This window comes from Vicia villosa, linkage group LG6 (genome assembly GCF_029867415.1).
Source record: "Vicia villosa cultivar HV-30 ecotype Madison, WI linkage group LG6, Vvil1.0, whole genome shotgun sequence".
NCBI lineage: Eukaryota > Viridiplantae > Streptophyta > Magnoliopsida > Fabales > Fabaceae > Vicia > Vicia villosa.
This window is the reverse complement of record NC_081185.1, coordinates 137,939,304-137,949,597: the sequence shown is the minus strand read 5'-3', so window position 1 is coordinate 137,949,597 and position 10,294 is coordinate 137,939,304. Positions and strand designations below refer to the sequence as shown.

The following is a 10,294-nucleotide window of genomic DNA, read 5'->3' as shown; positions in this document are numbered from 1 at the left end:
TGGATCATAAAAAGATAATTTACTATACAATAGTTTTGAATAATTTAAAAATTTAAAAATATTTTAAATGATTAAAGTTTGATACATTATGTCCAATCTAAAATTAAAATAGTAACATATTTTTCTAGCTTTGCCTCAAATGGTGAGAAATTCAACTTAAGATACTTTTCTAGCTTTTTCTCAATTTTTTTGAAGATTTCGAGCACAATTAAGTTATATATTAATTTTTATATGCCAGAATTATATATTAAACCTCTAATTACATGTATAAATTATCTTAGCTGCTTACCACCCAAATCTTATCGATTTGGTTATTGTTTGTTAGTTGAGAATTATACAATATTTTTAAATGATACAAAATTTGTTCTTCAATATATGGAGAGTATCATTCCAATTTGTGTCGGGAGATTAATTTATGATCAAGCAGAAATTTGTGTCGGGAGATTAATTTATGATCAAGCAGAAAATAGTTAACTCGTCCTTCGAAACAAGATGTATTATTATATTTTCTTTGCTCATTTGTCATTTTCACACTTGCCGTGCCTGATTTCTTACTTTGATAACTTAACAAACCAAAATATAATGGAAAAAAACATCATATAAATTTATTTAGCAAATCGTTTAACAAGTTCCATAATAAGATGTTTTTCATCCTTGTTTTAGTTCCTTCTTTATACTTTATAAACAAATAGTACAATTTAAGCAAAGAGCTATTGCAAAACATGTTGTATTTTGAAGGACAGACCAAGCAATTCATCCACAAGCTCAAGGGAAGTCAAATTTTCTTCCGAGCAGATTTCGTTTAGATCAGTCTCTACTAAAACTAAACTTGCTACGAAGAGATACATTTATTTAACATACAACATGAAACTATTAGCAAATATACCGGACATCATTGCGAGAGAACCCCGCTTGAACAAGGGTTTACCGAAGACAATGACTTAAATTCTCTGAATTTTTTCTTGCAAAACCTCTCAAACAGTCATGGAAGAGTTCATCTCATTCAGTATGCGGTAGTATCTATTATGCTCTGAGGTGTTTTTGAAGCTAGGAAGAAAATCTGTAAAGAATCTTAGAACTGCAGCAAGATGTTGGGAGTCATTGGATACAAAAGCGGCTTCTAAAAACAATGACGGTCGGATGGTATCCACCTGAAAATAATTCTCCCAATAGTTAGGATTGGAGTTATAAATTAAAAACATAATTATAAACACAAATCTTGAGATACTTTCACGATTCGAGATACACACTCTACAAGACAACTAGTTGAAGCAGGTCTTGATGGGATGCTTCAGCAAATTATACATTTCAGTTTTTTTATTTTGATAAGCAAAAGTATTATATACTTCAGTTTTATGATCATAAATAGTTGCTCAGTGAAAGAACTTCAAATGTGGGGAAGACAATATGAAGAAGCCTTTGGTCATGGAAACTCACTTGTCAAAATCTATTGTCTGATCAGTATGCTAGTGGGTATTCATTAGAAGCCGCAAGAGCACATTTCCACATATTATTCTGAAGTTGCAGCCTTACAAGGAATGTTGGCTAAAGAGGGCCATTCATAGATCAAATGAGTTTTGTTCCAGCATGGACCATTCATATTTTAACATTGCTAAAAAGTCATTCAAATATATTGTCATAATTTTAATAGTTTATAAAGATGGTCTTAATCATTTTTAGTTGCATTTTAATCTTATTGTTCATGGGATTGCTGTGATATTTTTGAAAAAAGTGAAAGAGCTAGAGCCATTGCTCGCTTGAAATTCATGTCCGAGTAGAATGCATATTGTCAAGGCAACTGCTCATGCTTAATCACCCAATCTGATTTTTTTCCTTTATGTGAGATCTGCGGTTGGAAGGGGGGAGCAAACCTTTGCTCGTGTATTACCCCAAACCCGTGATTTGTTATAATGTGCCTACAATATCCACCATTGAATAGTTAATTAATGGTTGATATTACTCACTTTATACTCTGAAGTGAATTGATCACTTTAGAGGAGCCAAATCCGGAATCTGAGGGCACCTAAACACTACCACTAATCTTACTGTTAAGAACGGATTATATACTATCTGTAAAGGGCTTTCTACAGATGCTGGGAGTGGGAATAAAAACCCGTCGGCAGACACAGACAATCGGATGAATGAAATTTCTCAAGCAATAGAGTCTACAGAATCATTAGAAAACTGTAACACATATTCCTCAGATTTCCTCATCTCCTGTTATTTTTAGTTTTTTTTTTTATAAGCAATTATTTTTAGTATTTAAAACACAGCAAAAGTAGTATCCAGAACAGGATCAAGCAAAGTATAAATTACCTTGTACTTCCGTGCATATCGCAGGGCTTCAAGGTAGTATCCATCTTGCACTAGCAGCAATACATAATCATTATGTAAGCCCAGCTGTCTCAGCATATCCAGACCAAGCTTCCTAGTTTGGGTGTTCTGACGTCCAGACTCGAGGAGTTGCAGTGCAACTTCCTTAGAAGGCTCCAAAATCTGCAACAAAAAGTCTCTTCTGAGAACTAAGTTAACTATAATTTAACATGCAAAGACCTACTATCTTCACAAAAATACTATACAGAGATATAGGTAACCTTATTTACGACAAACAACCCCAATTCAGCATAACGTTCATTCCGCACCAGAAGTTGAATTATCAATACATATAGATTTGGGGCCACACGAATCTTTTCCAAATTTGCACTGCAATGATAAATAAAAAGCATTGAGGTTGATTCTCAAGAGTGGAAGTAAAATTTATGCTCAGATAAAAAACTAGCATATTAAAGTCCCAAAATTTTCATCCATCATTTCAAGTATACACCTTATCAATCTAAGACACCTAATAAGAATGCATAATATCCCAAGTCAAGTCATTATGAGGCTAAGGCATACCGATAAGTAATAGAAGTGAAAAAGTGTAATGCACGTTGACCTACCTAATTCTTCTTTGTATTTTTTAATATTATTACTCCCTATGTCCCATTTTATAGGTATACCTAGGAATTTTATCAAGGATTTTACACCCTTTGGATCAGAAATATTCTTTAGGTGCCTTATCTAGCTATCCGTTTTGGCATAATGATAATACTGCATTTTTTGCTCTTTAAAAGAAAAATCCAAGACACGAGTTAAAGGACCACTCTGTGCAAGAGGTAGGGACAGAAATAGAGATTATTAAAAATGAATGTCGCAAGGTTTGAGTTATTTTTAGCATTTCTGTGTTACATAGATTACTTATCTCGATTACATAATAGTGGTATGGGGCCATTCAGCTATCCTGCTAGAAATTTTTAGGGTTGCCGTTCTTGTCTACTGCAATACTATCTCGTGGGTTTTTTGTAGGAATTGTTATCTAGTGTCTTTTGTAGGAATTGTGAAAGACACCTTGTAAGCATGGGAAATTTAAAGGGAAAAGGATGGATCAAGAATCAAATTCTTTACAACAAGCCTACCAATAATAGAGAACGTGGTCAGTGACATGTGTGTAAATAGAACCTTCAAATCTACCCGAGAAAGAAGATTGATAACAGGATACAATTAAAAAGTTGATCATAGTGTTATTGACTCTAAACTAGATCCCTTGCAATGGAAAACAACATAGACTATTTATACCATCAGTTAGAAAGCACAACATCATTGGATTGTTAAGGCACAGTTGTAGTTGAAGTTTTCAATGGTTTTTTTAAATAGTTGAAATCATATGTCTCATTGTCACACATTATTAGTGAACGAAACTAAAGTCCATTAGAAACTAGAGTACGAATCTATTGAATGCCTTGAGAGTCAAAACAGAATTTTCACTACAAAAAAAAATTAGTTTTGACAAACCTGTGAAGAAACTCAATAATTATAGCAACCAAGTAAGAAGGATCTCCCACCATCTCTTCATCAACAGGAGAAAAGACAAAGTTGTACATCTCATCTGGTGAAATTGCTGCTGAAGTAAGTTGGGAATCCTCTTGGGCAGACAATAAAGATGATTGCATAGCATAAGAACTATGAGCTTCGTTACGAGGGGAGTTCGCATTGTTTACACTACCCCCAACAAGGGCCTCTTTTGAATTGTGTTTAAGATTTGCAAACTGTGATTCATCCTCAGAATCCAACGTTCCACTGTCAACTCTAGTGGTAGATTCATGTACGATTGATTTCCCAATTGCATCACTTTCTATAGCAGATACATCAGCGTCAGCATTTTGTGCACTGGAGTTTAATGTCATCTCTGGTTTCAGCCCCTTCAGTAAGCTACAAGTTTTAATTGAATGGGAGTACGAGGTAACTAGTACATTTATAGCCTTGGCAACCACATGCACAGGTCTGTGCTCTAGAATAAGTGTCTGTGTTATACCCAAGCACAAGTGTTTAGCCTGAAAAACCAGAAAATAAAAACGTTGAGATTTTAGTTAATCTTCAATTGATTAGTTCAAAGTTTCAAAACAAACGAATACTGTTAATAATTATAGTTCAGAACCAATTAAAAAGAAATTTCAATATAAAACAGCTTCCTTTACAGTCAATTTAGATGGAGGGTTATGGCAGAATCACATTCCAGAATTACAGTGCAATACCCCAACAGAGAATAACAGGGAATTCAATATTATCATGTTTAGTAATAAATTTACAAGGCGTCCACAGTATCCCATTAAAACTATATAATTTTATACATCTGGCTACATAATCTTCCAAATTTGCTAGGGTAGATGATACTACTCGAATCTAACTCTTATAATAGACAGGTAGGACTCTCAAGTCTTAAATGCATGTTAATTGCATTTTAGTTCTGATACCAGTCAGTAAAGTAAATCAAACATTATTCCCTTGTATATTATGTGATACTTATGCCCAAAGAGCCTCAAAATGACTTAAAGAAAAAATTCTGCTACTTTAAATCTGCTAAATTAAATATTAGAGTATTTGATTCCTAGAAGTGAAAATACCTAAACATAAGTGACCATAAAAAATAACTGAAGTGGAATAATGAATATATTTATTGCACTAATTATGCTAAAACTGGGATGCACAAAAAATAAGATAGCACAAAAGGCTGTGCCAATGGAAGAGTAGGATTAGCCAGTGAAACGAAGCAGGCTATATTAGACTAAGGCAAAAGAGGCCTACGGTTGCCAGTGATACAGTTAGACTTTTTGGAAGCAAAGAGGATATATACTTTTTCTGCCTAGTGCCTTCCTTTCTCCGATGTTAAGCCTGCAACATCTAGTAGTAATGGGTCATCCTCTAGTAAGGTGATGAAATTTACCAATTTAGGGCAACTAAAGTCGTTTTGGTTCTGAATCAGCTTATACAATACATGAATAAGAAAACAGCAGGAACAAAATTGCAACCCCTAGAAATAGAGTGGTCAATACAAAAGTGGCCAAATCCCAGGTACAAACTGACTGACTGCTGGTAAACTTAGTTTAAAATAAAAAAGAAACAGCCAACAGCAATTGTTGCACTATTGCATCTTGAAGAATTAATCAATTAGAAGTATTCTTGTAATGAAGTTGGGATGGATAGGTTGAACACACCTTGTTAGCTTCCAACTTTCGCCGCTGCAGGAAGTCTAATACTGATGGGACATCTGAGTTACTGGCAGAAATTGCCTACAAAATAAGGTTATTCATTTCACAAAAGCACCACCAAATTTGGCATTGATACCGAAATGAACAAAAAACTTACTTCTAAGTCTAAATTGAATTTCCACAATAGCTTATTGGTCACATCGCACACGAAATCAGGGACTAGGAAATTCCATGTATCGGCATATGTAACTGTTTCATGGCTACTCACAACATTAACATCTGAACTTTCACTTTCTCTACCACTAAATTGAGATGAAGAACTGGACCTGGGTAAACCCCTTAACAACAAAGGAAGTGGTGCAGATATTGGTGCTCGAGAATCTGCAAAGAGATCATAAAGTATAACAACCTTTGCATCAACTTGATGAATAAGAAGTACATTGTCGACCACACTCACAGCAATCCTGCTGGAATAAATTGGCAAAGATCCCTGCAAATATAACATGAGCATCAACTTCAATGAATGACATAACCACTGCTATCATACATAACCCAGAATATAATTACAAATTCCATATGGACTTGTTTTATTTGTGTCTAATTAAAACAGATTTACAGACTTTTAAGAATTACAACGAGGAGGTAAAAAAAGCGTAAAATTTGAAGTTAGAAACTAATTTTAATTGATCAGAAGAAATATAATAGTATTAAGATAAATTCAATTAATCTTATCGTTACCAATTTCCAAATTGCTGAAATTACAAAGATCTAATTCTCCATTACTTATTAAAGTGTTTCAGATTGTTTGCTACTCGTGAAATCATACAATGAACTAATACTGAGTTGTATCTAAATTTTCTGTCAGTAAAAAATGTCTTATCAAATGAAAAAATAACCCAAGATTGTAAAATAGAAGGGGAACACATGCTTAATAGAAAATTGGAATATGTTCAGAGAAGCTCTCACCAATGTTATTCTAAAAACAGAACTTTAGGTTGAACTTAATTTTGAAGTCAATAAGAAATTTGAGCAAAACCAACCTGTTGTATCACTGCATCACGATATAGCCTATAGGAATGGAGTAGCATTGCAACTCTATCAACTTGCAAGCAGTATATCCTACCATAACTGTGATTGATTGTTAAAAAAAATAGTTAACAGGCTTACTATCAACTCTAACTACAAAAGGTTGAAGTATACAACTGGTACATACACAGTAACAATGAAGATGTCTTCAGCTGCTAAAACGGGCTTACTATTTGCCTCAGATTTGGCCATAACCATCTCAAACCTTGGTAAGCGAACAACATCTGCAGATGAAATCTAACCAGAAATGTTTCTGTATCAGTCAAATGAATTAACAGAGGAACACTATCAGAAAAAATCTATTTTGATACTGAAGAGTCGTGAGAAGGACTACTGAAGTAGCTGCATTGATGCATGTTATTCTTTTCTGAATAATAACGAAATATTTTACTTTGATCAAAACAAAATAAATTACTAATCCTCTATCTTATAAATATCTTATTGTACTAAAATTAAAAGAAAAAAAAATAAGCAAAAAGCACACTTTCCATACCTGAAATCCGTGGAATGTCTTGCACTGCATTCCAGAAGCAAGAAGAACCAGGCGGCTTTCATGTGTGTAAACATACCAACTAACATTCAGTTTCTTTGTTTCCACTAGTTGGAGTGATTTCGACTCTGATTTATATGCACACAAGTCTAGACCACTGTAAAAAAAAAAGAGAGAGAGAAAAATAAGTATCTCTTTGCTTAAGAAACAAAAAAGGAAAAATGCAGCGGAACGCAAAATACTCGGAGAGTAGTGTCATATTTGCAACAGTTTAGAATACAATATCATTGTGCCGGAAGTCCTATGCCTTCACAACTCTAGTAGGATAAGCTTGACTTTTAGCATCATTATTTTGCACAGCCAACAAAATGTTTTAGCAGGTTATTTTGACAGACATCTTAAAGAACTGCAAGACTTTTTCGAAATAAAAAATTGGAGATAGAGAAAATTATTATCAATTAAAGTAGCACTAATAGTAACTTTATAATCGTGTCTAAAGGGATTTGAACTCTGTCTCTTGAGATTACAATGTTGAACTTTTATCATTGAGTTGAAACCTCATGGACAAGAGCTGCAAGACTTATTTATTCGTTTAATAAATAATTTAAGATTTGTAGCTTCTCTTTACCTTTCCCAAAAAACTAAAATAAATAAATGTTCATCCAATATGACGAAAAATAAACAGAAAGTGAGGGGAAGAGTAGTAGGAGAGAATCAAGTGCCACAAATATTAATGTGAGAAGAGAACTAGAAAAAATAAAAGTTGGTCAGTATCAAACACTGGTGTATAAAACACACTGATGATCAGAGTGTCACAGATATTAATGTGAGAAGAGAACTAGAAAAAATAAAAGTTGGTCAATATCAAACACTGGTGCACTGATGATCAGAAAACAATATAAACTCTAGTTATGAAACATAAATTCAAGAACAACCACCCCATACCCATTGTATGGATAACAATGCCCACATTTCATCATATGGCTGCGTATAAGTATGACTGCAGAAAACATTAACCTAACAAGATAAGTATTTCCTATTTAAGTTTGTTCCTTGGGGTAGAAAATTATTTCCATTTTCCCCTCAATATTTATAGAAGAGAATTCCATAATTGCAATGCCTTTCTTCAAATTATTTGATTAGATTGCTTCTTCTCAAAAATGATTTTTTGGAAATAAAGGCATAAAACAGCATTTTAAGTTATTGCATTCCTTATATAAGAAGGCAAGTAAAAATGTGTATCAAAACTGCAAAAAAAAAAAATAGCATTCTTCAAAGCATTAAAGCATCCAGACTGGCTCAGAGTTGCTGGACCCCCCACCACAAACACTGCAGAGTGAGAGTCCGTGACGGGAGATTCATAAATTTCTAAAGACGGGTTTAAGCACCAGACAAGTAGATCAACAAATATGCTTGAGTTGACCCAATGAAGATTCTTACAAACCTTATAATATAAGACTCCAAATTATTTAATAATTCTTTAAAATCATATTATAGGACTTAAAATTTTTCATACTGGAAACATTTGTACTAGCTTTTGCTGGATCTCATCTGAACTTAACATCAGGACATTAAAAAAAATGCATTACTAACCAACATAATTGTAATAAATGTTGAGATGAAAAAAGAGGCAACCATACGTGGTCTTAACAATAACAATATCGCATTGTTGACTGTCTGTCCAAAAAAATCCAAGTATACTTTCTGATTCTGTCCTGCACGTGTGGCTAAACGTTTCCGCAGTTTCTCTATCCCAAAATTGTATCTCATGGCTTGATCGCTGGATTGCTATAACCTTTGTGTCTAAAGAATACCGAATAGCTATAATAGGGCCTTCACTTATTGAGTCAGTGGTGGGACCAATGAGAGGATCAAATAGACTGACTTTCCATGAAAAGACCTAAACATTACAAAAAATATGTAATTTGACAGTTGAACATTTAATTAGAGAAATAAATAGATAACGCATTGTTTCGATAAAATTCAAAAAGGTGCACATTACACAAATAATTTTTCACTGAACAACAAATATATGAAACATATCATGTTACCTGGTCAGCAGTTGGGGAGAGTAGCAACTTATTTCCATCATCATAAAATAATCCCCCCGATCCAGGAACATTACATCGAAGCGGTGGATACTGAATGTAAGCATGTGAAAGACCTCCAGATCCCCTCAGACCTATATTATGATTCGAGGTTGTTGCTTTTCCAGACATATTGCTGGTTCTTGCTTATCCCGTAAGTACCAGGGATATGAAACAAACTGCAGCAAAGCTGCTAAAGTTATTTAGACTCTAGGATGATAAAAGGTTAATGTATCAATGATTAACCGGAGATATGAGTGTTAAAGGTTAAACCTTTGCCTGCAAAAAGTTTAAGGACCTTCCTCTTTAGACTGATAACTGGAAATTTCGACAACCATCAATGAATAATTGTGTTTGTTCAGTGGTCCGGAACAGGGAAGGAGATGGATGTTCACTTAAACCTTCTTTTTTAGCTGTTTGGAGCAATAAGTAATTTTAAACATAAGTTATATAATAGATATGCCAAAATACGGTGGACACAACAAAATAGATCAATAATGTTAAAAAGAAACAAACATGGAAAAAAATCTGAAACAACTTGTAAATCTCAAAAGGCATGATCCAATTAAATGAAGTTTACAAAAACATTCCACTTCAGTCTTTCAAGAATGCTGCTTGTGGTTCTATTTCCCCATAATAAAATGTAAGAAATAGCTTTACACAACTGAAATGCCGAGCCAGAGTAAAAACAAAAACTTTATGTCAAGATAATTATAGAATATGATACCGTATTTTGCATACAACTTTTTAACACCAGAAACTCCTTTAAACACACATCACGCTCAATGTCTGGAACCTTAGCTGCAACACAACTCCCATATGCTTTTGCCTACCGAATGAAACTTAGCCAGATCAATTTGCATGATAACTAATAAGACGGATAGAATATAGGAGAAAGTCTAAATGGAAAGAAAGTATATATCATAAAACACTACCTAACAACCCAACAACCCGAAACCTCAATCCTAATAGCATGTTTAACGCGTTTTAAGCAAATAAATCAAACTTAGTTATCGCAAGTGATAAATGAAAAAATCAAGTAAATCAGTTATAAGTACCCAAGATTTGTGAACTTTATCATGTATAAGTTTACTAAGTAATAAAAA

The 10,294-nt window shown here is 33.7% G+C and overlaps 1 protein-coding gene across 2 annotated transcripts; it reads right to left on the bottom strand.

The window, feature by feature from the left end:
- Positions 1 to 711: 711 nt before the first annotated feature.
- On the bottom strand, positions 712 to 9,601 carry LOC131610193 (uncharacterized). Of its 2 annotated transcripts, none has more exons than XM_058882078.1 (12): positions 9,462 to 9,601; positions 9,153 to 9,378; positions 8,742 to 9,001; positions 7,105 to 7,258; positions 6,739 to 6,848; positions 6,566 to 6,653; positions 5,683 to 6,015; positions 5,532 to 5,606; positions 3,832 to 4,370; positions 2,595 to 2,703; positions 2,317 to 2,496; positions 712 to 1,151 (listed from the first exon to the last, which is right to left on the bottom strand). In XM_058882078.1, exons 2-12 carry the CDS (start codon positions 9,318 to 9,320, stop codon positions 975 to 977), a joined length of 2,193 nt encoding a protein of 730 aa, XP_058738061.1. In that variant the 5' UTR covers positions 9,321 to 9,378; positions 9,462 to 9,601; the 3' UTR covers positions 712 to 974. The 2 variants fall into 2 exon arrangements, with proteins under 2 accessions (XP_058738061.1, XP_058738060.1); XM_058882077.1 differs by having other exon boundaries at positions 9,153 to 9,367.
- Between the last annotated feature and the right edge of the window lie 693 nt (positions 9,602 to 10,294).

Bases quoted from the DNA above. Each gene is read 5' to 3' on its own strand.
- LOC131610193 (XM_058882078.1), bottom strand. From the start codon at position 9,320: ATGTCTGGAAAAGCAACAACCTCGAATCATAATATAGGTCTGAGGGGA. The intron at 9,002-9,152 runs GTAACATGATAT...TGTAATGTTTAG, and splicing joins TCTCCCCAACTGCTGACCAG to GTCTTTTCATGGAAAGTCAG. The intron at 6,654-6,738 runs GTATGTACCAGT...AATCAATCACAG, and splicing joins GACATCTTCATTGTTACTGT to TTATGGTAGGATATACTGCT.